Source organism: Empidonax traillii, unplaced genomic scaffold, assembly GCF_003031625.1.
Source record: "Empidonax traillii isolate 1590-97213 ecotype Southwest subspecies unplaced genomic scaffold, ASM303162v1 scaffold8:size5222938, whole genome shotgun sequence".
NCBI classification, from domain to species: domain Eukaryota; kingdom Metazoa; phylum Chordata; class Aves; order Passeriformes; family Tyrannidae; genus Empidonax; species Empidonax traillii.
The window spans coordinates 3,016,509-3,044,084 of NW_020955201.1; the positions used below are offsets into that span (position 1 = coordinate 3,016,509).

At 36.4% G+C, this 27,576-nt stretch overlaps 1 protein-coding gene across 2 annotated transcripts in view; it reads left to right on the forward strand.

Annotated features, from left to right (window-relative positions):
- COL4A3BP (collagen type IV alpha 3 binding protein) overlaps positions 1–27,576 on the forward strand; it is a 72,869-nt gene that overhangs the window by 1,262 nt on the left and 44,031 nt on the right. For both annotated transcript variants that reach the window (XM_027883056.1, XM_027883064.1), the window contains exons 2-3: positions 2,343–2,477; positions 18,037–18,153. In XM_027883056.1, the coding sequence (XP_027738857.1) occupies positions 2,343–2,477; positions 18,037–18,153 (252 nt within the window). The remainder of the gene's footprint in view (positions 1–2,342; positions 2,478–18,036; positions 18,154–27,576) is intronic.

Here is a 27,576-nt window from a genome sequence, read left to right on the forward strand (position 1 = left end):
GAGACGGCTGTTACAGCAGTTACAATGTGAGATTTTTTGATTGGTGTAGTTTTGCTGTTTTGGTTGGGCTTTTTTTCATTGCAGAGTTTTCCTTTGCTAAGATGCTTCCATCATTAGAAGGGATGTAATCTGTGGGATTTAATTGATTTTTATGTTAGCAAATTAAAAACAAAGTCCAGGTACTGTTTCTCTCTGGCATAGGAGGTAAAGCCATGGCTTCAGACATTCTGTAGCTCAGGTATGTGCAAACTTTTTACTTTTTTAGATTAACATGCTGAGTGTAGCAAATACTGACTTTTCTGTGAGGAATTTAATCTGAATAGTCAAGTATGGTGAAACCTGTTGCAATAAGTATGTTTGAGGTATAAGGTTACCTTTTGTTAGTTGATATGTCAGTAATAATTGAGACAAACTAGTTGAAAGGAAATGGTAGCATACTGAACTTTCTACTAAGGAAATATATATTTTTCTTAGCTTAAGTGTACTTATACTTAGTATACTTAAGTTCTAAAATCAAAGAAGTAAACTGTAGTTCACTAAGTACTTAGTGTTTCAGTAGTTTTGCTCTTCACTAAAGAGAAAAGCTTTGAAGGAAGTGGAGTAATTTGGTAAGAGAAACTTGTTAGAAGTACATCCTGCTGATGTTTTGAAATGTTTTGACACTAGGCTTTTTTTCCATTTTATTTCCTGCTAACGATTTTAAGGTGGATACTTCAGTAACTAACTTAAATGTAGAAGAGTCTTTCTTGAACGTCTAGTTTTTCTAGATGCTTGGAGAAACAGTGGTCACTTCTCAGCCAAAACCTTGTGCTTAGCCAAGTACACTTTGAGTCTCTTTGTTCATGGCACACTTGGATTGCAACAGCAAGCTATAATTGCAACAGCAGATGCAAGATTGACTGCTATATTGTTTCTATTAACTTTTTCAAAGAAGAAAAGGTGTTTTCCCTTGCTTTTTTGCCCAAGACAACTTTGGGCTCTGTCTTTCACCTCTTAGAAGGAGTTGGGAAAATATGAGAGATGGGAAAAGAGGAAGGCAGGAAATAATTTACCTCCATAGCTTGTGCTACTGGTTCATGTACTGACACAGCTGAGGCTTTCTTTAAGTAATGCTGAACTTAGCAATTAGAAGTATTAAGAGATGAAAAAGGCCTTTATATTTGGAGAGCAAATCAAGGTCCTGCCTACATTTGAAAATTGTTAGGAATTTCTGAGCTATAATTTTTTTCTTTAGACCTCATCATCTGTAACTAGAGTTAACATGTAGTTATGGAATATGCGTTAACTAAGAAGTGTAGTATAATCTGGAAATAAGAGGGTTGGTTGATTTTTCTCACCCTCTCATTTTTGTATTGCAAAATGATGAATAGTGGCTAGAGTTAAGTGCTGACAAGAACTTTCTTCTCTGAGCTTTTTGTCAAAGAACATTTGTCATAATCAAAGTAATGCTTGCATCAATGCTTTTGTTTATGTTTTTTACAAATTTATAATATTTTTACCATGATTGAAGACTAAGCATCAGTGTAATGTCAGAATTATAGGGTAGTCCTGATTTTCTCTGTGTGATGTGATTCTACAAAATGCAGTTGGAAAGATGTTGCAAAGATAAGACTAATAATCAAAACTTTTAGTCACTTTTTACTAGGTTTCTCCAGAATTAATCCAGAATTTGTTCCTGAAAAATTGGTTTTATTCCATGTGTGAATGTGAAGTCCCTAGAAAAATCTGAACAGCAAAAGCATGACTGGATGTCTGCTGATAAGCAAGTATCTTCTTAGTGAAAGTGGTTAGCATTAAAACCTAAAGCAGTATCTGCAGACAATATTAAATTGATAAAAACCTGATTCCTCTAGGCACTACAGCAGTTATTTACTGTATTGTGGGATAATGGCAAGGTTTTATTTCTGTGAAGAGAACTTTATATGACATTTTATATAACATAATTTATTTCATGTTCCCTTTAAGTCTTTTGGCCTAACTCCCAATTTTAAATCAGGTACCTAAACTCTCTTTAGTAGTTAATGTTTGATTTTTCCTCTCCCCCATTTTCCTTAATTTGTGTTATCAGTGTATTTATTGTCTTTATTGTAACTGGCCTTAGCAATGCAGTTGCAGTCAAGACACCTGTTGCTATATTAACTGTTTGGGACAACAGAGTTTTTGTGCCTTTAGGAGTTTGTAAAATAATTCTAGGAGCTCTGAGTAGAAAAAAGTTCTCAGTTGGGAAGAACTTGTAAAAATAAGTTGCTTTTTTATGAAGGTGCTCAAAAGCCTCAGAAATATCCATTGTACTTCCTTTTCTTATCTTTTTATTAGCTGACCTTTGGAAATTTTTTTTACAGTGGACCAACTACATTCATGGGTGGCAGGATCGATGGGTAGTTCTGAAAAGCAACACACTCAGTTATTACAAGTCTGAAGATGAAACCGAATATGGCTGCAGAGGCTCTATCTGTCTGAGCAAGGCTGTGATTACAGTAAGTACTATTTCATTATTGCCATCATTTCATGGTTTGAGGCGTTATATGTTTGTATCTGGGTGAAGGGAAATATTCTCTTAGGTCATCTACTTATGACAGTGAGTGGTATCAGTGGAACACTGTGCAAGGAGCAAGGAGTTCTTAATAAGAAAACAAGCGGTTCTCATTTGTGGCTTCAGTAAGCAGCTTTTTGTTTCTTACATCAGAGGTTTTTGTGGGTAGAGATACTGTTTGTCTCTGAAGGCTGAAGGCTGCAACATTTTTTGTGAGGGTCAACTAAAGACCCCAGACCAACTTTCCAGAGGAGTTGCCATTTTTCACAGACTTTGCACTAGAGAGAGAAAGTAGTAGTTCTTTGACTGTACTTTCTGTATATGACTCTGTAGAATGTTTCCAAAGGGAAATGTTCTTCTAAAGCATGCTTGCTCTGAACAAGTTTGTGTGTTGCTATAAAAGAAGGTTCAGGATACACTGTGAAGAATAAAGAGCTTACATATAAATGAGCACAAGTCTTAGGAGGATTGGCTGAGGGAGCTGGGGCTGTTTAGCCTGAGAAAAGGAGGCTCAGGGGGTACCTTATTGCCCTCCACGATTACCTGAAAGGAGTTTGTAGCTGGGTGGCTTTCAGTCTAGTCTGCCAGGTAAGAAGTTACAGGACGAGAGTAAATGGCCTCAAGTTGTGCCAGGGGAGGTTTAGATTAGATATTAGGATAATATGGCTCCAGAAAAAGAGTTATAAAACATTGGAACAGGGTGCCCAGGGAAGTGGTGGAGTCACTGACCCTGATAGTATTAAAAAAACCTGTGGATATGATGGCATTTGAGGACATGGTTTAATGGTGAATGTAGTGGTTGTGCTGGGTTGATGGTTGGACTTGATGGCCTAATTGGCCAGGTAAAGAAAAAAAATCTGCTTTTTTGGCTTTCAGAATTATGGGTATGCATTATAACTAATGCTTGTCAAAAAGCATGCTGTAGCTTTTCTTCAGTACCACTAAATAGTCAGTCTAGTTATGGGATTTAGGATAAAAAGGGCTGGACTTACGTGTAGCACAAAAAACTTCCTAGAGTAATAATGTTAAATCTTACTATTTATGTTCTTATTCCTCCAAATATATGGTTTTTTTTTTTCAAACTGAATTAAAGATGACAAACAAGCAGTATTCTCTTTCTTAGTAATAATCATCTCACAGCTAGAATTTTAATAAACACATCCTGGTTTAAAAAAAAAAAAGACTATTGATTACATCAACCATATACATTTTGGAAAAAAGCTTGTGAAGGAAAGGAGACTTTTACATATATGTGTCTGACAGGTATTGTAGTCACTTATAAATTGAAACAGATCACCTAACATATTTTAAATCTGCTTTTTAAACTGCTTACAATTTTTAAACTTGCTCAAGATGTGACTTAATCAGGAATTTACTGTACATAACAACAGTCTTTAGTGTGGGAAGAAAATAGTGAATGTCTGAGCAATTTATATTGTGTGTAGTGCTTTTATGGACTTTTATAAACCTTTGCATGTTTTTATAAGTACTATAAGTTATAAGTCCCAAGATGGCTGCGGGTGTCTCCTCAAGAACAAAGAAAAACGTGGTCCAAGAAGAAGGTGGAGTCCGTTAAAGTAAACTATTACTTGGTTATCTGTTAATGTCCAATTATAAAGGAATTTGTAATGAATGTTTTCAACTAGATGGTAGCCGGTGTCCAATTGTATGCTTCTTGTCACGGGACCCTGAGTAGAGATGTTATAAAAACCCTGAACCATCGCAATAAAGCGGACATATTTGTGATCTTATAGATCTGTGTGTATGTTCCGGTGCCTCTCCGTCAAAACTTTAGGAGTTCTGACTTAGGTGAACTTCTGGCAGTCTGCTGAGCTTCTGCTAAGGAAGTTTTCAAGTTCCCTAGCAAGAGGCTTAGCATGCCAACCAGGAAGAGACAGGAAGGTGCTGGCAAGGAAGTAGAGCATCTGATAGCACACTGTAGAGCACATCTCAGCATCCTGAATTCCAATTGTGGCGGTGGAGTGATAGTGATGCTGCCATTTCTGCTGAAATGTTTTGGTACGTTGCAGTTTGTAAAGGGAAATTGACCAGCACGTCTTCTGACTAGTAAGTATGTAATGCTAGAACTTCTTACAGGTGATTTTTTAACTCTTCTATCTGGCACTTGTTACATCTGATAACTTGGAATTGACTTGTTGCATTTGATTTTCAGTTCTTGAACTTCTTGACTACACTGAGAAAGAATTAGAAGTGTTAGAAAGAATTCAAGAGTTAATCTGATATTTTAGTTGTTCCATTTTTATCCCAGCTAATGGTTTGTGAGTGGTATTTGACAGTCTAATTGCTTGATGGTAGTTTGAGATGGCATCCCTGAAAGCTAGTAAATGTCTGTTAATTATTTCTAGTTACAATTAAAATTATTGTTGTTGTAAATTTTGAAGGTTCAGGAATACTGTTGGATCCTGTCTCTAGGATATAGAAATATACTTTTGAAACTGTCCTGCAATTACCTCTCTCTTAGTTTTTCAGAATTCATACTTGTAAGCCAGTATGCCATTCATGCTAAAATATTTAGCTTTAGCCATTCATGCTAAAGCCTGAATGCTTCTGATTTGATAGTTGTTTTGTAGCAAGTTGAATATTTTTTAACTTAAGTTTTCAATTGAAAATAGTTTATACTCAAATGTAAATGTTTAAAATATTCTTCCTGAGGTAGATAGTTAATTTTTATTCTGTGTCCTTGTAATGTCTTTACTAACTATAAAATTTCTAGCATGTATTTAAATGCACAGGAGAACACCAAGCTGCTAAAGTGACTGTTGAGATGATAACGTGTGGAAATGACCTTTGCTAAGTAAAACTTACTGTTTACTGTGTGGTTTGTGATTACTTTGCTAGGGAGGGGAAGTCAGGTTTCTTACTGGTTTAATCTAAGTTGCACTGATTTGATGTAGTGGGGATCTTAATCTTTAGTATTTTTCATCAATCTTTCTTACTGTAAGTTCAATTTCCCTTGATCTTGCTATCCAGAGACAGGTGTAGTAACTACTTTTATCCTAACCTAGTGTATTTCACGAAGTCTTCCTTCAGTACAATGCAGGACATGAGTGATATGAGATGTTCATGGCTGCAATATTTCCTTGTAGGTGTTGGAGTTTCATGAAGCTTTCTTGTAGGCACTCAGATTAGGTATGCATGTTTGAATCCAGTGGGGAATGTAATGATTTTCTGTGCATAATTAATTCTACTACTATTATAAATTGTCCACGCTTTGTTGATGTACAAGCAAAAGTTTGGAAAGCTGCTCTCACTGAGTAGTCTTACTGTACTTCCAGCTATGAAGATCAATCTAATTCTAAGTCATAATATTAATTTAGACATGAATCTTGTATGCAGAAACCCACAGTTGTTTCTGCTCTTGTTTTATCATTTGTATTACATTGGCTAGGGATTGATAGACAGGTAATTCTACAGGGGTACTTTGTAAGACACTCATCTTACACCCTCTATTCATTGAAAGAAAGACTAATTAAATTAGATTTTTGGGTGTTTCAAGTGCAGAATTATATTGTCATACCTCCAGAACAGGTATGGTCTTGTGACAGTAGTCTTCAGTCGAATGAAAAATACAGAATCTGGTTGGATTACTTGCTATATTAACTACTGCAGCTCAAAAGAACTGATTTTTCTGGAATAGAGGACTAAGGGGTGAATATTTATTGTATACTCACTGGATTACCTCAAGTAATGAACTGTCAAGAACTGGCCACGTGAGGTAAGTTTGTGGAAGGACGATGAAAGTCATTGTCCTTCCACAAGCTGAGTTGCTTTTACCCAGCTAAGAACAAACACCTTAAAGGTGTTTAGTTGGTTTATAAAAGGGCAGAAGCTGAAACTCAAGTTAAAAGTTCTGCTATATAGTCAATGGATGAGAGGAAATTATGAGTATTATAAAAAAGTAGATATATGGACAAATTTAATCTTTGTTGTATTAATCTCAGCATACTAACTTTGGTAGGTGGTTGTCAGTGTCAGATGGTCTTTAATCAAGATACCCTTCTTTATTTTAAAGCTTTGTAGTTCTTTCATTCCCGAAGTCAAACTTTCAATGGAGAATTCTGTGCACATGATTAAGAATGGATATCCATGGCAGTGCTGTAGGTGTGGATCTTTGGGACTCAGTTTTGGAATTTGAAGGTCTAGGGTCTGTTATTAAAACAACAAAGAAAATACTCTGTAGACCTGGAAGTTCAACTTTAAGGTCTTTCAGCTCATATTTTCTTTGCCTTGATCACTCTGTCTTTTCATATAGTGTCGTCACCACGTTGTACAGAGTGACTTGTACATGACTAACTATTGTAGTCACAGCATGATAAGTCAAGAACAACTTGAGGCAGTCTCACAGCAAGGCCATCACTAATTTAATCATGGTAGTAATTTATATTAATAGCTTCTTAAATCCCTTTATAGATTCGTAACAACAAAGTGTTTATCTCTTGAGTTCTAGGTTTTTTTCAGAAAGGATTTGCCTGGTCAAGATAGCTCTTCTGCATGGACCCATACAGACAATCTTGAGAAATGCTTAGAGAAGTGTCATGCTTGATAAATTTTAAGAATGCTTAAACTCAGTCATGTGTGAACTTTGTATTTTTTGTCACTGGAGGTGACCTTAAGTTAAAAGGTCAGAATACTTTTTTTTTATTTACTAATATGCAGCTGCACTCAGCCATCTCTGTTTTAATTGCTTTCTGAAGTCATTAGCTCACCAGCCTTTCACTTCTGTCCATACATGCAGAAAAGTTCTTCATAGATGATTACTTGAGTGTTGTTTTCTCCTTCTCCCAGTTCATCTTTTTCCTCCTTTGGGCATAGTTGCTGCTTTTCTCTTGTTCCAGATGACTTCTGATCAATATGAATTAGATCAAATAGTCTGGCCAACCTCAGCCACTTCTTAAATCTGTTTGGTATGTCTTTCCACTCGATTGATGTCCATCTTTCCTCAGTTAAGAGAACTAGTTGGAACAGAATGTTTTACCTCGTGTCTCCAGGCACTTAACTCAGATTATACTATCACTGGTGTCTAATATATTCTTAAAGCTTTGTAAGTTGCTGCCTTTTAAGGAAAAATTATGCTCTTTTCCCTAAGCTCTCTTTCTAAGCTCTTTGACAACTAGTTGTGTGCTTAGATATATAGGTACAGAAATATATATATATGAAGGAATCAGAGGAAACTGTGATGGAAGAATTTAGACTGACAATTCAGGTCAATTTTAAGTTTAGAATGAAAGGTTTTAAGCTGGCATTCATTAGTATAATGGTTTGTGCTTTTAATTAGTTCTTATGCATTGTTAATTATTGCTATACATTAGTTCTTACACACTAACCATTATCATTATGTGTTCAAAGCAGTCAGTGTTGTATATCTGACATATGCTAAATTAGCTGTGACTGTGCAGTACCATGTACTACCAGCATCACGTTGCCAGCCTGATATCCTTGTTCTCGATGGCCCTGGTTGCTGAGGTCAACGTAACCTGATTGAAGAGTTCTTCAGCAAGGAGTGGGAGGAGGTGACAGGACACGGGCAGAATTAAAGTAGCCATCTTCTGCTGACACACATCACCCAAAATTAGGTTTTTTGTAACCATCTTTTATAAAAATGATTGAGGCACATGATCCTGGACTGCATGTGGTGTCATGCTGGTGAGGGGTTCCTATCCCAAACTGCAACTTTTTTGCTTCTTTGCCCTGTTGTTCAGTTGTTTGGTTTTGTTGTTTGTTTTTGTTTTTCTTTTTTTTTCCCCTCTGGAGTACCTGCTCCCACCAAGAGCAAGAACAACCTTCCCAGCTCTTGGGGTTACATGTTTTCACTGACCAGTGTTTCATCATTAAGGAGCTGTTTATGGTTCTGGAGGCCTCTGCTTTTCATCTATGTGCGTAGTTTTAAGGTCTTTGATATCACATGCTTAAATTTTATATCATAACAAGAGATACCTGGTACCAAGGTCTAGTTCATAGAACCAGTTTTCATAAGAAGCTGATAATGAGTCTTACAGGTCAAGACTTGGACTTGCATAGTTAGCAGAAGTCCTGTTGCTAATAATGTTAATGCTGCATTTATGGAAATGCTTATTCAGTTGTACTGTGTTAAGTTGCTTATGTTTGGATTCAAAGCTAATCTGAAGTTGTAGTGTGCTGCTTTAACAGGTATAGCAGGCCTCTGTTCTAGCTACAACTCCACTGATTTCCTAGAATAGGAATTTCCATTTCCGTCACCATGAATCTAAGTCCAGAATGCTCTAGTCTTTCCACCAGTGAATAGTAGTATGAAGCATTCCTTTTCTCCTAGGACTGAGTACCTTCTCTGGATACTTGCTCGTGGTTTTCTTGTGGTTTTCTTGTGAAATCTGTATTGTTCTGTTGCTGCTGGTGTGTGTGCCACTTTTGGGTCTTCTGTGCCATGCTGCAGTGCATCGTGTGAGGTACAGTGAAGCTGATCAATACACAAATAGTTATTTTAGGAGTGCAGCAGTGCGTATGTGATTCCTGTTATAAAATATTGTAAAAATAAACGAAAAAAAGTGGCAGGCACAGTGTTTCTGCATTCACTGAAGTTGATACAAAGTTGCCTGGCTTCCTGCCTGGTTGGTAACTTAATCTTCTTGCTGTGTATTGTGGGATTCCTAAGGAGTTTCATTTGGTGATTTGTAAACAGTTCTAGGCTGATGTTTTTCTACATGGTATATACTTCTATGTGGGGTTTTTTTTCCATAGCTGATGCATGTAGGTATTGAATAAATGCAATTAAATTTTGTTCCAAATGAAAGCCTGAGAAGTATTGTATGAATTTTTCTTCAGGGGACTCAGTTCTGTGATTTGGTTCTCACCAAGTAAACAATATGTACACTTCCATTTCCAGTATTTCATATACTGGAGTCGTTAGCTGATACTTAGCTCTAAAGGCAAGGTTTGAATTAGTCCAAGTTTTGAGCTCTTCATACTCAAACTCCTGTCAAATAGGATGGGCCTATTAGTTATGTCCTCACTTCTTACAGTGTGTATCTAAATCTGTTAATACTGAATCACTAATCCAGGGAGCTTTTACAAAGTCACTAGTGGATCATTTAAGGTGACAGCTGCATACACATGCTGACTTACAACTATTTCAGTCTTGCCCTCTTTCTTTTAGTAACGCAGTGCCATTCCATGTTTTGATTGAAGTTTAGCTGACATTTCAAGTGCACTTTTGTTACACTCTAGGTCTTCCTATTACAAGTAATTTTACAATGCATGTAAGGCATGTGTCAGAGGTGTGTTTACATATAAACCAATACAGCATGACTTGATACTACATAGTAATTCCATTTTATTAACAAAGAAATAATTTGATGAAATGTTAATTTAAAAAATCAGGTACTATAAAATATTATAGTGCGAGATAAATGATTCTTCACAAAAAATCTTAAAATTACTTCTATACGATCACTCCTGCATCTGAACCTCTTTGGGAGGTATGCAGAAAACCAGATTGACCAGGTTTATGCTTGAGAACTGTGGGTTTCAAATTTCTGATGTCGTTTCACTGCTAAAGTACTATGCACAATATATGCTGAATCCAGACTTGAAAGGGTTGGGGTTTTTTTCTCCCCAGTGAGAGAACTTCTTTGCAATGGATTAAACCAAGCTAATTTTAAAGTTTGCATAGCATGCTAACAAACTAATTTTAAGTTCTGCTTATTGTGCTGCTGCTTTCACTGGCTGTTACTTTAGTAAGATTTGGAAAGATAAGATTATTATTTAAAAGAAAAATAAGTGTTGAAAATCATTTTGAAAAGCAAATATGCTAACTTAAGACCTGAAGTGAAATATTTGGGTAGTAGGAAAGAATGTAAAAATTTTAAATAGGCCTTTATGTTCTTAAGCCTATTTTCTAAGTGAGTTTTTTTCCTACATGTGTAAATTCTTTTAAATGTGGTAATGAACAATAAGCGATTAGCCTATATTTGACCCCTCAAAGGCTCATCACTGTTTTGGTAGGCATAGAGTTGTCTTGTTTATTTGCTTGTTTGCATTAAGGTTTTCCTATACCCTTTAAAAAAATTACAGCCAGCCAATGTAACTAAAAAGTGGGTTCTTATTGCTTAAGAATAACAAGGAAAGTCAAGACATTGTAGTGCAGTGTTTCTATTGGGTTTTGCCTGCATTTTGAAACTCAGAAAGGGAAAACAGAATTTTGTGTTGTGAATTTTGGCAGACCCTAATTTCCCAGGTTTGTGGATGTACTTGACTTTTCTTGGGGCAACAGGGAGCAATTAATACAGATAAGGGGGATTAGAATTTGCAACATTTTGGGGGGTTTCAGTAAGTTTTTAATGAAATGTATTATAAACAATGGAGTATAATGCTTTCTCCCAGTTGCTCCATCCTGGCAGTTAGCTCTGAGGTAGATATTGATATAAAAAGTAAAAAACCCTTGCAAAATTAATTACTTCAGTAACTTTAATAAACCAAGTGTCTTCAAAAAGAAGTCATAGAGACAAAAGGATCTTGATGAACTTCTATGATTGCACTAAGTGATCATGGTGAAGTTGGGGACTGTGAGGAGACTCCAGGTTGTCCTGCAACAAACACAGCCAGTTCCAGTCAGCTTCACTGGACCCACCACAGCTGAGCCCTTGAGCCATTGTGGTGACACCTCAAGGTAAACATAGTTAGAGGGCCTAAAAAATACCACTCAGAAAGGTGTGAGAAAGAGAGGAGTGAGGAAAAAGTGTGAGAAACAGCTCATAGCAGGAAGAGATGCTCCAGCCACAGAGCAGAGGTCCCCTGCAGCCTGTGGAGGAGACCACTGTGCAGGCATTTCCCTGCAGACGGTGTTGAGAACGACACCAAACCAGATGACCACACTGCAGCCTGTGTAGGACCCAACAATAGCAGTTGGATATATCCTGACAGGGGCTGCAGTCTGAATAGCCCATACTGGAACAGATTTACCCTGAAGAACTGCAGTGATGGACAAAATCCTTTCTGGAGGAGGTGAAGAGTGTGAGGAAGGAGTGGCAGAATTACTGACTGACCACAGCCCTCATGCCCCATCCCCCTCTGCCTGCATTTTTAGTTTTGTCTCATTTCTCACCATCCAACTCTAATTGGTCACAAATTAAATCAATTTTCACCAAGTCAAATCTGTTTGACCCTGCTGGCAGGAAGTAAGTGATCTCCCTATCTTTATGTTGGCTCATGAGCTTTTCAGTGACTCAGAAAGAAACACAGCAACTTGAGAAATACTTGCTCTTACTATTTAATAGGGCACAAAAGACTGTTTTGTAGACCTGTTTTGTCTGGTAAAATTCTAACCAAGCTTTATATTATTTGGTAAAACACATGGTTTAATTCAGCTGAAAGGGTTTTTCCATTGTACTATTCATCATATAGAACACAACTTTTAAATAATCTCAGTGATATTTCATTTCACTTTCTTTCTGTTCAATGTTTTTTAATAGGTTAGCATGTTTTCAACCATTTTACATTTTGTAGTCAGAGGACATAATTTCTTCACAGTTTGGATCTGTCATGAATTAAATGCTCTCAAAAATTATTTTAAGATGTGCACTTTTTGAAACTTGGCTGAGATTTTCCTCTTGCTTTTATCTAGCTAATTTTTTTTTTGGCCAATTCCAAAACGGTTTTTCATGGAAGTTGAAATACCGTTTTCATATGTACTTTTGAAACAAATGCCTTCAATCATACAGCACGAATCCTAAACTTTTTATATCTGTGTTTTTTGTTAGCACCTAAACTTAAGTACATATAGGAAGTGTTCATGTAATCTTTTTGGCATCAAAAGGGTTTTTTTATGTGTTCCCACAGTCAAAGTACACACTTTGGTGTTAGCCTCACTTCTCAATAACTGCAGTGCTTTTCTTATTTTGATACGTGCTGCTTACTGAAAATCATGCAGTTAAGAGAATTTTTTTCTTTATTTGATCTTATCTGCTACATTACATTGCTTTCCCTTTTTCTATTGTTTCAGGTAAGCTATTTTTTAAGGTGCTCAGCCTTGTATTTCTATAGCTCATCATATAAGATGTTATGCCTTCCCTCTTTTTAACATAGGATACTAGTTTTGTCCATTGCATCCTAAACTATCACATTCTCATCTCTTCCTTTGTCCAGTTTGCTGCCTTCTGTTGTGAGGAGGTTCCCTTGCTTATGTGTGAATACAGTCCTCTTTCCAACTTATGTCTGTTTCAAAAGTAATACCATGTTATAGTTGCAATTTATTGTATTCTGCTAATTGCTAGTGCCCCTCTATGCTTTCTTGTCCTCTCTGTTTTATCCAGGAATGATCTCTTGGATTTCCTGTTGGAAACTAGAGAGGATAGAGGTGTTTTTGGCATTTGAATGAATGCATCCAGGTCCAGAACCCTTTGAATGATCTATGAGAACAAATAAGCAGATTGTAGATTTTGTGGTAACTGCTCTGAACGTCTTTTTTTGTTTTTTTTTTTTTTTTAGAGGAAGTGGTAGTTTGTTCAGGTACCTTGTAACTGGAGGATTTCAGGAAATTGAAGAATGTTGGAAAAGGGATACTTTTTCCTGAATTCCATGGGAATGGTGGAAAAATTAGCCAGTAGATAAATTGTACCTTGCACTGTAGGACAGTGACACTGTTCACATGGGAAAAATAGTGTGTTCGGCTCTCTTGAACTGGGAAACATTGGTTATGATAGTTTGGTTTGCATCTCATTTTCCAGGCTACAGCTTTTCATGTCCAATTTTTTAAGAGGTATTTAAGTTGCAATTGGTGAAGTCTGCTATCTTTAAAAGTTCTGCAGGCTCGTTAATGTGAAGATGCGTGCAGACAGACATCAGAGTTGCAAAGTGGTGTTTTGGTGATTCCCTGTCAGAAGAAGCAAAGGGCAGAATGTACCAACTTGCTTTCTAAATGGAAAAGAAGTGACTGGGGGGGTGGTTTGTCCCTATATACATGCTACGAGCAAAAAAAATCCCATAAGTCTGTAAGCATGGGCTACACATTTGTGTCAGTGAAATATATCCAAAACACTTTTTGTTTACATAGGAAGAATAATCTTAAACGATTTTTACTTAGATAAGACATTTTTTGTTTCTTAAAGGCTGAGTATTAGCATTTTTAGTAGCTTTAGGTATTCTGATATAAGGCCATAATGGCCATGTGTAAGCCATTAAAAAAAAAAAAACAAAAACCTTTGATTAAAAAAAAGAAGTTTGATTACCAAAAGTTAAATTTGTTTTCTCAGTTTTCAGTTAAGTAACTTTTGACTGACACCTTCCTCAAGCCTACCTGAAAAAAAGAATGTGAAGTTCTGTCAACTTGTTTTGAGTTGCATTAAGAGGGGGGAATCATCAGGTTTCATGTTTTAGCTTAAAGCTACTACTAAAGTGTTGATAATGACTGAAAGCTAACAATCCTTGTCAGGAACTCAGATCATTCGAGCTTTTTCCCTTAAAAGAGTTTTGTAAAACCTCTTAAGTAAATTAAGTAAACCAAAATATATCACTTCACAAAATGCCTTTTCCAAAGTAATGATATCTCACAATTTTGCAATTTTTTTTTAGAGGGAATAAAACAAGTAATACTTAATATTTGCCTTCATTTTAAAATTACTCTTTTATGAATGTTCAGGAATAAATAGGTATGTACTGCCGAACTAGGTAGGTTCAATGCTTGTCTTCACTCAGTTAATACATGTTATTGCAATGTCAGTACTGCTTTTTAGAACGGAGAACTGTGTCACTAACATAAATTCAGTAGAGGCTGTCATCTAGCTAGGCATTCACATCTGAAACAGAATCAAGAATGGTAGTTCTTATTTTCTGTAGGCCTCTATTTTTTGTCTTGTGTCCTAGTTCCCTACTCAGTATTTCCTTAATACAAAGAAACCTTCAAAAATTTAAAATAATGTTAGCTTAGGTAAGTTTTAGTTCTGCAATGGGAATAATGGTGGAAACCCACTTTAATACTTGTAATATGCAAACTTGAGTTGTATCTGCTGTGAACCACCCTGCCTTTCTTCTGTAGGGAAAACAGAAGTGTAGTGGAGTAATGAGCGAGCAGGTGAAAGTTTCTTCCTTCAAGGTGTTTTTCCTTTTTTCCCTCCGATGGAGTACTCTTGCATGTTATGAAGTATATAAAAACACATAAGACTTTCCTGTGTGATTTGCCTTAAGCCCCCGAACCAGTATTTTTCAGCAGATACTGCTCTGAAGTTTGTTTTATGAATACATCAGGCTTAACAGCTGCATAGCAGGAAGGATTTTGTGGCAATGCAGTCAGCTATGAGTCATGAGACCTGAGCTGGCTACTGACTTCCTCAGTAACTGTAGCCAAGTAAGTGTTTCTTCATGTAAACTGTTCTTGCTGGTTCCGAATTTAAGAGCTAGTATCCTTTGGTTTTGGACAGAAGGATCTGGGACACTTGAATACTTGCAATTGCCTTTGTTTCTGCTGGATTCTTTGTAGATGCCTTGGAAGAAAGATTATAAAGCATACAAAAATGGTATTTGAGAATGCTGGAGTCTTCTTTATTACAGGATATTCTTGCATGGAATTATGATTTAGCTGAGTTTTGGTTGGGTTTTGGGGTTTTGTTTTGGTTTTTTTAATGCTGGCTCTAGAAGGAGCCCTTGGTGCACTCAGCAATTGCCTCTGCCACAGATATGTCTGTCCAAAAGCAACTTTGAAATTGCTATAAATGTTTGCTGGTTCTCCCATTCACAGTGTCTTATTGATCTGGGTTTCCTGCCCAGTGCCTTCTTTATTTATGTATGTATGCTGCTTGAGACTTCTGCAGACTGGGAAAAGGCCACGTGAAATGAACATGTAATGAGTTGAGGTCTACAGGAAGAAGGTGAAGAGAAATTGAAAAACTTCCAGCAGGTGTAAAGGAGAGGGTCAGACTAGTCTGAGGAGGATGTTAGAAGGAAAAATCACAGATCTGAGAAGTTGTGAATGACACTTTGTGGTCTCTGCTAGATGCAGCTACAGAAAACAATAAAAGCATTTATAGCAGGAGGGAAACCAAGGAAGCTCATTGAGGAGGGGAATATAACAGTTGGTACCAAAAGGTTACATACAGTAGTCTGCCAAGTTATCAGTGAAAATGACATGTGAACTCTTACTGGTTGAGAAGAGGGATAATTTGCTCTGTGTTAAGAAAAGAACAGGTCAGGTCACATGTGGTTCAGGTGGTTTTTTTTTGTCTTTCATGTTCAGTTAATACAGGGTTCCTACAATGAGGCGTGTCTTCAAAAAAAAAAAAAAAGGGAAAGGAGAAGAAACAATGAGTCTGATTTCAGTTGCCAAAAATATGGAAAATAGGCAATTAATAAGTACTGTGGGATGTTAAATAGGTAACATGCATCTGTCAAAAGCAAATCATGTATCACCTGCCTAACTTCCTTTGAAAGCATAGCATTGTCATTTCTTAACTTTATTTCTTATCTTTAAGCAAGGGGGTCTAATAGGACTACCTGATCAGCTGGGTTTTTTGTAACATGGCAGCTGCACATTGAGCTGAATATAACCCTAGACCTGATTTCTAGAGTATGCTGAGTTGGAAGAGAACCATCAGGATCATCAAGTCCAATTCCTGGCCCTACACAGGACACCCCAAGAGTGACACTATGTGCCTGAGAGCATTGTCCAAACACTTCTTGAACTCAGACAGGCTTGGTGCTATGACCACTTCCTTGGGGAGCCTGTTCACGCTCTGGGTAAAAACTTTTTTCTGATATCCAACCTAAACCTCCCCCCGAGTCAGCTTCATGCCTTGAGTCCTGCGCTGGTATGAGAGCGAAGAGATCAGTGCCTACCCTTTCCACTTCCCCTCATAAGGAAGTTGTTGGCTGCAATGAGGTCTCCTCTCAGTCTCCTCTTCCACAGGCTGAGCAAACCAAGTGACCTCTCTTCCCTGTCCAGCTGAGAGACAGAGGCTTTGATGGGACTTGGCATTGAGCCAGGGGCAAACCATCACATGTCCCTTCTCACATCCCTATGTTGTCTGATTCAGTGAAGCCAAAGCAGTGTATAGAGCCAGTTTTGAATGTTGTTTGAATTGCATTAACTTGAAATGGGCAATTAGGAAATTAGTAGCTGCAGTTGTTTGACTTGATTGTCAGTTTTTTCAGTTGCTGGAGATTTTTCCCATGGGAAGTTTAAATTTATTTAAATTGAACTTAGGTTCAGATGCTTTACATGAAGCTTAAAAAAACACAAAAAAACCCAAAACGAAGCTTAGTGGACTTTGTTAAACTCTTTCTAGCTTATTTTTTAACTTGGTAGTTTCAGTTTTGTTCTGCTTTTGTCCTTTCTTAGTATACTTAAAAAAAAGATAGATACTTTGGTATGTAAGTAGCTTCTGATTTCCAAATTCTTTGAAAAAATTCTCACTAGCCCTTGAATGGTGTGCACAACAAATGAGACTTGCTTCTAGGTTTTCTTTTGTGGAGTGTTTCATGAGTGATCCACAGTGCTTTAGTCTGCAAGATGAACGTATTGGCAGAGTGGTTGATATATTGTAAAGGATGTTACCTACTTGTGTAGACTTGTCTTTAGCATCTGGTATCAATATTTGTGGTCCTTTAGATCGAGTCGCTGGCCTTAATCCTGGAGCTGTTAGCCTCCTACAGTTATTCTCATGTGTACTTTTAATTTGCATTCAAATTCAAAAAGGTATTTAGCAATACCTGTGTTACATCTCCTTAAGAATAATTTTCAAGGATGAAGGGTATGAGGACTATTTGACTCGGCTAATTGTTTGCTAAGGAGTAACTTTGAATTGACAGTGTCAGGATACAGGGCAGATTAGATCGTTGTGTTCTTTCACTGTACTTTTTTTACCAACTTCATTGTAACGCTGTTAAAAGTATTACAAGTACTTATAAGTATTTAAGGCACCTGAAGTGAAAGTTAGATGCAGTTGACTGGAGATGTTTGAAAATATTGCACATGGCTCCCATTTATCTGTGAAATATACTTGGTGAAAACGGTTTAAGCAGAGGATATCACAGCTCCCTTAAGTTCTGCTCTGACTTGCTGTTTAGCTATAGTCTACGTTTTTGATTCTATCCTGGTACCTCTTTGCTATGGTGTATGTATTCCATCTAAAATTAATACAGATAGCAGTAATGTTATGGTTTTTTTTTGTCCTGCTCTGAAATAAAATGTGTGTGTGTGTGTACCTACTATTTTTCTGCATGGTAAGTATTTTGCTAAAGGACTTGAAGTACTTGAAAAGATGAAACTTATTTCTGTGTGGAACTTATTTATGAAAATTTTATTTAATAATGATGTATTAAACGGACTTTTCTATTTCAGAAGAGCAGCATTTTCCATTACCTTCATTATTTGAGACAACTTCTTAAAATGGAATTTAGAATCTGGGATGAATTCAAGACAACATAGATTAGATTTTCTTATTTGAGTTTCAAAATAATCTGTGAGGTAATATTGATCATGCTGCTAATTTTGTCTACTCTTACACTCTTTTCTTTCACAGCCCCATGACTTTGATGAATGCAGATTTGATATCAGTGTGAATGATAGTGTTTGGTACCTCCGAGCTCAGGACCCAGACCACAGACAACAGTGGGTAGATGCAATAGAACAACACAAGGTATGTTGATTTTTATTTTCTGATTTCCTTTCTTAGTCCCTTGTTATATCAAACATGGTGCTTGCAGAGAGTTGTAAGCTCCCCTGTACAGTCATTAAAGTACTCAAGGTATTTATGACAGGTGAAAGCTGCAAGATTGAAGCTGTGTGTTAAATATGTTTCAAATGAATTGATTTGCTTGTTCTTCATAGATAAGACTTTAGAGAACTTGGGGCTAACAACTGTGAACCTTTCTTGAGCTGCCTATCATGAAACAAGAAAAGCTTGCATTATGTTTGAGTGACTCTTTTCATTGTCTTATTCATCCTCTCTCACTGATTATTGAATTGTTTCTTATCTATCCAAGATGTTAAGCTTGTTAGTCTTAGAGTCAAATCTCCTACGTTATCATTCTGGTTTTAGACTCCTTTCTTTCATCCTTTGACTGCTTTTTCTGTATCTGATTACTGGCTCTTGTCTCTTAAGGCACTACTTTTCATCAGCATTTTGGTTCACCTTTCTTGATCTGTTCCTTATGTGTTCCCATGAAGTCAGTTAATTTCATTATAAAACTAGCTGATCTTCAAACCCTTTAATTCAGGTATAAAGTGCACAAAACATCCATTATGTTTTCAGGTACAAGACAGGCAACGTTCCAAGGTGTAGGATTTAACTACAATAGCTAGCACAGTGCATCCTCTCAGTCTGGGTTGTACAGATGTTGAAGGAATACAAATTAAAATAGATGTCTGAGTAGGTGTGAATTTTTACCTGGAACTTGTTGAAGTGCTGTGTATATAAATACTCCATGTATTAAGGAGGTTTCACCTCTTATTGGGCCTTCATTACAATAACCAGTACCTGTTCTTAAGTGCCGCCTTTTGATAATGGTTCTCTGAAAAAATTTCATCTCAGACTATTCATCTCTTTATATACACATAGGCATTTTTCCTTCACTTTGATACAGAGATAACATTAAAACGTACAAAATTAAGTTGCAAAATTGGGATGCTTTTCTGCATCTAGTGAAAAAATAAAAAGTGAACAATGGAGTGTTCTTGAGACAAAAGTACCAAAATTTGTTTGTAGTGCACTACCTGAGGGACACATCTCACAAGGATACATTGAACAAGTTGCCGGGTTAGAGGTCCATAGAACTGGCATTTCTAAAACTAGTTTACAGGCTTGGGGTCTTTAGGTATGGGTTTGTGGGGACATGGAGCTCGATAGCCCTAGGCTAAAATTCAGGCTAGGTTTGGTGAATGATTCAGCTGGGGAAATGGAGAACTTAACCTGAAGCCAGATAAGCAGAAATGAAGTCTGGGTTGTTGCATGCTACCGTGCAGGAATGAATGAGGAAAAAACTCAAATCCTGTCTTGAACTCTGCTCAGCACAACTTCAAACTCTTTTCATGCTGGGTTTTTTTACCCCTCTTGTGAGGTTCACCTTAACTGTTGCTGAGTTCTGAGCTGTGATTTTATGGTATCACCAACTCATAATATGGAATTATTGAATGATAATAGTTTAGAGTTTGCCACTGTAAGTGTTAAATTGAAATTGGTTTTCTCTGCTACTTTAAAAAAAAAACCAAACCAACTTGTATTTTTCAACACTGAAGTTTTTCTTGCATTAGTGCGCAGCCCATATCATGAGGTATCTGTTTGCTTTCCTTTTTGTCTGTTATTAGTGGCAAGGTAGGCTTAAATCTCCTCATTCAACCCCCTTTTCAGATCATTAGTGAGTGCTGAGGAGCACAAGCATTCCAAAAGTGACCTCCCTTTGTGAAAAAGCCTGATTAATTATGCAGTTTTTCCACTTCAGAAAATAAGACTTCTTTTAATATCGATTTATGTTTGGACAGTTTGAACTTCCATGCTTTGCAAGAATTTGGTAGTTATTTAAATAAATCAGCAAATTGTACCAGATCTCTGCCTTTACATTTAAAGGAATAGAATATGACGGGTTCCTTGGTTAATTCTAGTATACGTTATTTCGGTATTTAGAGTTCATATAGGGGAAAGGTTACTGAGTGCTTTTTTCATTAATTTAATAGTTATTTTTCTACTTGTTTTTCAAAGAGTGAGGGTGTTCTGGAATGTTACATAAACAGAAGAAAAGTATGTCTACAAGTAGGAAGTGATAATAAAATTCTTCTGTTTATGCTGAACTGACAAGAACTAGTTCAGTTTGCATCTTGCTGTCCTGATGTAATAACACTGGACTTGACTGTTCTGAGTCTTATGGCTTTTTCAGTATATGTAGTTTGCAGTTTCATGGCTACTTGACATTTTTCAGTTTCTTTCATTTCCTTTTTACTCTGCAATGTTTACAGTATCTAAGGCAAATAGCAATTGTTCTCATTTTAAATGGAAAGGAAAATATTATGACTTCTAAATAAACCACCAAAACATTTAATATTAAATTAAACATTTAATGTGTTAAAGCAATTACATTATTTATAAGCATCTTCTTTGTATTATGCAACTAAATATCATGGATCAAGACAAGGCAAGAAATACAGCAAAGCTTAATGCGGTCTTGTAACAATGTCTTAGACTCAAAAGTATGTAATGAAATGTCAGAGTTAGCAGCATGTTTTTCCAGTGCAGTATGCTGCTGTCTTCATAATAGTAGCAGGTTAGTCTGATAAATGTAGGTGTGGTGGTGCATCTGTTCTTTCTAACTGTTCTTACAAAAATATAAGGTAATCTTATCACCAGAAGCCTTAGAAAAGTGCTGTAGGCACACAAGTAAGTGTTTGATAGAATTAAATATAAACCAGAAGTGTCCAAATACAGTTTTCAGTCTGATATTATTAATGTCTTGTTTCTGTATTTTCATTGAGAGGTTAGTGCTATATCCTATAATTTCTTTAGAAGTTTTTATGAAAAATATTTAAGAAATTGTATTTTTCCAGTATAACTTTAATAGGATCTGAAAAAACATATTTACATGGAATCTGAAGGTTAATCCCATTTTTCATTCGAATTTGTATGAGCAACACTTAAATAATCCTTAGATTAAAATAATTCTTCATCCATTCTTTAATTTACTTCATCTCATGCAAGTTTTGTATCTAAAAACTTGCTTTAGAGTAGGAAAAGATGGGCTTTTATGAGACAAAATACCCCATTTTGCCTAAACTTCAGATTTGTGTTACTCTGAAATTTTGCTTACTCTGGAATTTTCTGAAAGAACTTTTCTGGCCAGGTTACCAAAACTCAAGTGAAAGTTCCTTAACAAACTGTTGCTTCTGCATAAAAGTTATTTTTGGTTTAGAACCAGGTTCTTCAACTGACACTCAGTAATTTGAATAAAATTGAGAGGAAATTATTTCCTTTACTAAACAACCATTTTTATTAACATGAATCTACTGCTATATAAAGTGCTTTTTTGTTTGTTTTTGAAGTTCTTTGTTGCTTACTGAGTGGGTAGGTAGTTCTAGTAGGCTGCTTAAGCTGTTTGCTAACAAAAGTATGTTTGTGAGACTTAATGTAGCATGTCACAAGGTTGTTGATCTTCAGAGAATGGAAAATAGACTGAAACTTTATGACTGTTTCATTGTGCTCCTAACAGAGAAAACACTGATTTTAAATTAATTTTATATTAAATTTAAATATAAACAGACATAGAAAAACTTCATGCTTAGCAACACCAATGAGTAGCCAATGGCTGCGAAATATAAAACAGCTAATGTTCAAGCATAAAAACTGTTTAAATTTCAAGGGTTTTGTATCACTTCATTCATCTTTACTTGTATCGAGATTCCTGAGTCCTTACATTTCAAGTATAGCCTCTCAAATGTTTATTTATCTTCCTGAACTGGAGAAGAGAGATGTCTGAAATTACTGTAAAACCATCAGTGAGGCAAATGAGGAAAGGGAGTCCTTTCTTCTACAAAAATGTTTCATTAAAGATACTGAGCAGGTATTTCTCTGGTATCAAAACATTGATGGTACTTGAGCACCAAGGTATTGATGCTTCTGGAAAGTTATCCTCTTTATAATAATAATTTGAAGGACTGACTCCAGGTCTCTCCTGTGGTTAAAAGTGGAGTTTGGAATTTCTAACCTAAGATTAGGTAAACGGGCTTACATGTTCTTAGTTCAGTACTGTGAGAAAACGAGGGGAGTGAATTGCTGTTTGTTGTGAGAAACCTCTGTATAATTAACTGATTTTGAGCAAATTGACTTCTGAGATGGTTTCTTGTAATGTTAATCAACCACCTGAGTTGTGAACTTGATGAGAATTCTTTTAGAACTGAATGTTTCATGAGAAACTTTGCCTCAGCTTAGGTTTGCCCCATTTTGTTCCATCTTTTTACTTTTTGGATACAGATTCTGCATGTGTTCATTGTTTACTTTGTGACTTCAGCAAAACTGATAGTGTTCTAAATCTTGGATTTTCAAAACCTTTTGTCTGTCAAACTGAGATGCTGTTTTAAAATCGTGCTGAACTTCTTACAATACCTGTCTTTGATGTGTCAAACTGGAAAATGTAGTTTTCCAGGGGGATATCTAAATATCCAGCAAGTTTGGCATGTAAGAAGTAGGGAGGTAGGTTCTTTTTTTCATTTTGAAGTCATGATATAGAAGGTGTTTTTATCTAGAGCAGAAGACATGAATTTCAGTGTTTGACTTATGAAAGGCATTGGGTGGCTACCTTGAAGGATTGACTGCTTTTCCCTCTTTATTAGACACTGGGAGAGGAGTTAGCTAGTTAGAATAGGCTTATACAGAAACTTCAAAAGGAGTAAAACTTGTGTCTCTTTTTTTTAGCATTTTTTCCCTAACTAGCTTGGGGAAAGGGGGGCATGACAACCTTGGTGTCAAAGATAGTTTAGCTTGCTACAACCTGTTTCTTAAATTATCAGTTGTGAAACCCAGCAAGATGCTTCATGTCCCATTTTTTGCATTGTTTAAGTGCAGATCTAGTTAGGATGGTGAAAAAAACCAAAACACTGGATTTGGCAGGCTAGTAAAGTCAAATTTATTAAGAAGTAAAGTAAGTATTGAAACAGTTGATTCTTTTCCTTTATTAAACATTGATACATTTCCAAACAACCTAGAATTGTGATAGTTAGTTTTGAGGTGATTATTTTCTACATGCGGATCCTAGTTCATAAATTAATGTAAAAAACTGCAGAGCAAACTTTAAACAGCATAATTGTGATTGCAGTTAATAAGGGCATTTTAGAATATTGTTGCGGGAGAAAAAAAATCAAAACCTAAAAATATCAGCAGCCTGAAATCTTCAGAAAATGCTTGTTAACTACATAAAATGCAGTTCTTTTTTTCCACATAACCTAAGAAAAGCTAACAGTTACCTTATGCATAAAGTATTAAGAGTCGTTAATTCCACCCTTATGATCATATGCATGATTTGTTTTCTCTTGTCATTGTACTGTTCCAAAAGAAGGTGGTATCCAAGGAGAGGACAAGGGGTAGAGGTGACTTTTTACTAGTCTACCAGGAATGCAACACCATACAAAAGTAAAGTCACAATGGCTAAAACCACAATGTTGTGTGCTTCAGAAGCATCTTAAATATAAAAAAATGACCCACAGAGTCCCCTAAAGTACTGCCCTCAAACTGCTCTAGTTGTTCCACTTGGAAGGAAGATTGAGTTAATGTCAGACTTAATGTTGTTGGTAATACAAATCAGCTTCTGAATAAACAGGGTGAAGGGCATCAGGTAAAATATTAAAGTAAATATTGAAGTATTTCTAAAATTAAAATTTGCTTTCTGTCTATGTGTTAATGTAGCGTTATTAATAACACCCATATGTTATTTCTTGTATGAACCAAGTATTAGAGGTTATGCAGTAGTAGCTTTTTTTGGTCAGAGGAAGCCTTAAATTTCACTTCAAACTTGATCAGAAGCATGCAGAGTTTCTCAGTTCCTGATGTTTTGTTCTGTAATTGAAATGGGTCACCTTCAGACTGAGACCCAAGTGCATCTACCTCTTCCCTCTTTAAGAAATTTCACATTAACAATACTTAATGTCAAGCTTTTGTTTGAATACTGTATGTAAATATTGATCTATGAGATTATTTTTAGTTAACTGTGGTAAGAAAAAATTGAAAAATGCTAATGGAGGTAACTTTCTCATAGTAATATTTTACTGGCAGTGGGTGCCAGAGCCAAAAAAAATTATGACCCGGTAATCAAGTCAGAAACCAACACCAGAGATTCAATTTGTGAAATAATGAGCTCAGGTTATCAACAGGAAAGGAAGATATAGAAAGGTACTAGACTTTTAACTTGCCCTTAGGCTTTCAGCAGTTGTGAGTAAAGCTGTAACACTCCATGAAGACAAGGCCATTTTCTGCTTTTCTACACCTCTCTAATCCTGCCCAAGATTGATTTAATATACTGATAATGCCAATAAAGCTATGCAAATAAATAACTCCAAATGTGTTGCCTATCGGGACTGAAATTAATATTAGTAAGATAATTTAAAATGAATAGGAAAGTATATGCAGAATAAGAATGATACAGAAACATTTTGATTCAGCATACTAATGCAACAAACTTGTAAAATAAATATTCAATGAAAAGTGTAAATTTCTGCCATCAGCAAATAGTTTGATTTTGATGTTATGACCTTTATAAATCTAAAATTTTTTCGTATCAGCTTGCTGTATTGCTGACAACTAGACATTGTCAATTTCTAGCAAATGCTAGGAGTTCTAATATTGATGAGTGAATGTTAATTATAAATACAGTCTTGTTAATTATTTTAAAATAAAAACTTTCCAGTAGTGTAATTTCAGATACATCATTTAGGAGGGAGCAACAGGAATAGTGTCTGTTGCCATTTCTTCATCTACTTCCTCTCCTGAAGTTCAGGTGTTGCAGTGATGTGTGATTTTTAACATATTTGGTTCCTCAGCAGTAGTTGCTGAGGTCTGAAAAGGAAAAAAAAAATATGGCTCCCTAATATTTTAATTTTTTTGCATTTCATCCTAATACCATTTCCTCTGACCATACTTCCCTCTGTGCCCATTCGCAAATAAGACTGGCTTAAGTGGAAACAATAGTGCAGATGAAGGAAAGAACAGGAGATATGGGAGTAGGGATATGTTGTTTAGCCTTGGTTTTACCTAATGAGTTCATAGTGAGAATTGTAGGAGTATGTCAGTGAGGCCTCCTTTTGCCTTTGTGTCCTAGGTGTCCTAAGTTTCCTAAGTAGCCTTTATGGTCAGCTAGTGTTCCCTATCAAATTGATTTAGATTGCCTTGTTTTTTTGTCTGATGCTCTGCAGCACACAAGGAAGTCTAAAATTTTTCTGTTTGATGCTGACACCTGGATTGTGTAGCACACACTGTTAGTCTGCGTGGTAATGTGTTTTGTTCCAGAAGGTAGTGTCCCACTCTCACTGTGGCATTGCAAAACTCTGACTTGCAGCAGCAGTGAAGCCTGCCTGAGAGAAGGCTAGAGGACAGATTCAGATATCTGTGTGAAGCTACAAAAAGCTGTTAGCTATTTAAAAGCCTGAAGTGTGTAGCTAAGTCACTGATGAGTGGTAGAAATACATGCCTAAAGGTGTTACGTAAACATTGTGTCCTTGTTTGAAATTAGAAAGCCATGAACTGTTGCTCAAGCTTATGCAGGAGTTTAGATATTCTCCTGTTACTGTTCTGTCACTGTTGTATGTTGACATTAAATATATAACTTAAGTTCTCATGTATTCACATTTGACATCTCCCTGCAAATCTGAATTTGAAGTGAAACTGCCCCTTGATAACTAAATTAGAAAAGAAGTCCAAGCATAGTCTTCTGAAGTCAATGGCAATAAGGTGCTTTATTTTGGATTTTTGTCAGAATCTTAGTTGAAGTGGGAAATACACAGGAGAAGGATGTAGCTGTCTCAAGTCCAAGCATATTGTCTAGATTTTCAGGTTCGTTCGTCCCTCAGGTATGAATACTGTCTTTTCCTTTTGGCTCTTCACTGAAATCTGAGTAGTATAGGCAAAAAAAAAAAAAAAACTAAAGTACTCTCCTGAAGAAAGACTCCTAAAGTTCATCCTAATTCTTCCGCTAATATGAATTAAAGTCATCCTTAGTGGGTGCTTTGTTTCGTTTTAAGTTGGACTGGTAAGTGTTGTAATAGTAAGGGGTCGTTAAATCACTTTAGCCTATTTCAGCTGTTCAAGGGATTTCTTGCTATCCTCATAAAAATAAGAATTTTCCTTTATCGAGTAATCTTACAATGTGTAGAGATGAGATTATTGCCCAAATTTTTGACCCTTAAAATTTGTCATCTTCTGTTAGAACAGTTTCTTTTTCCTCAACTGTTATTAATGTGGATGTCTTTTACGACTTTCTGATACCTTGTAGAGCTCTCTTCCAAACTCAGTCCTCATCTTTCTGTGAGGTACGGAACCAAAACTGAACTCAGTCTTCCTACAGAGGATCCTACACAGGTTGCATAGAACATAGGATTATTTTTTGGTCTTGTACACCACCCTGTTTTCCAACACTACAGGTTTTTTAACTTATTTACTGAGTTTGAGAACCACTTAATCTGATTCATCTCTAGAACTGTCTGCAGATTGTTACCTGTCCTGTACTTGTACAGTACAATATTTCCTAGAACCACATAAGCTTTGACCTTCATTGTTCTCATGTGTACCTAAGTGTTGAGTTTATGCTGCTTGTCTATCAACTTCAGCCATTCCAGCTCTGCTGCCTTGAGTTTTGGTTTCTTTCCAGAAATAATTTGTTGTGCATCTTGGTTTGGGTTACATTTCCTAAGTGATTTGGCTTCTTCTAGTACTTTGTAAAGTATGGGGATTGTCTCTGTGAAGAAAAGCTTCAAATTTAGCAGTATCTCAGTTGATAGCTCAGTTTGCTTGTTATTCTATTGGGAGCTGGTTATCTGAAGCTGTGCACTGAAGACAATTTAACATTTGTGTCCTTGTGAGCTGTGTCTGCCATATGTTCCTAATTAAAATTTTGCTCCCCATCTATCAGAGCATTAACAGATAGTCTTCATAATCTTAGTAGAGGTCTTAAACTCCCCTTCTCTCAAACTCCTGCCCTGAAAATGTAGTGAACTTAGTTGGTATGGTTTACTCCTGTCTTTCCCTTAAATACATATAAATACATTAATAACAGAAGGAGGGGCAAAGAAAACCTCCATTCTTTGATGGACTTAGAGGGAAACATAGTTAATAGAGATGAGGAGAAGGCTGAGGTACTTAACACCTACTTTGCCTCAGTTTTTACCAGTAAGACAGATGGCCCTCAAAGCAACTGGCCTCTGGAGCTGGTAGACAGAGATAGAAAGCCAAATAGCCCCCTTGTATTCCGGGAGGAAATAGTTGGTGACTTACTGAATCATCTGGATCCTCACAAGTCTATGGGACCAGACGGGATCCATCCTAGGGTGATGAGGGAGCTGGCAGAAGAGCTTGCCAAGCCGCTCTCCATCATCT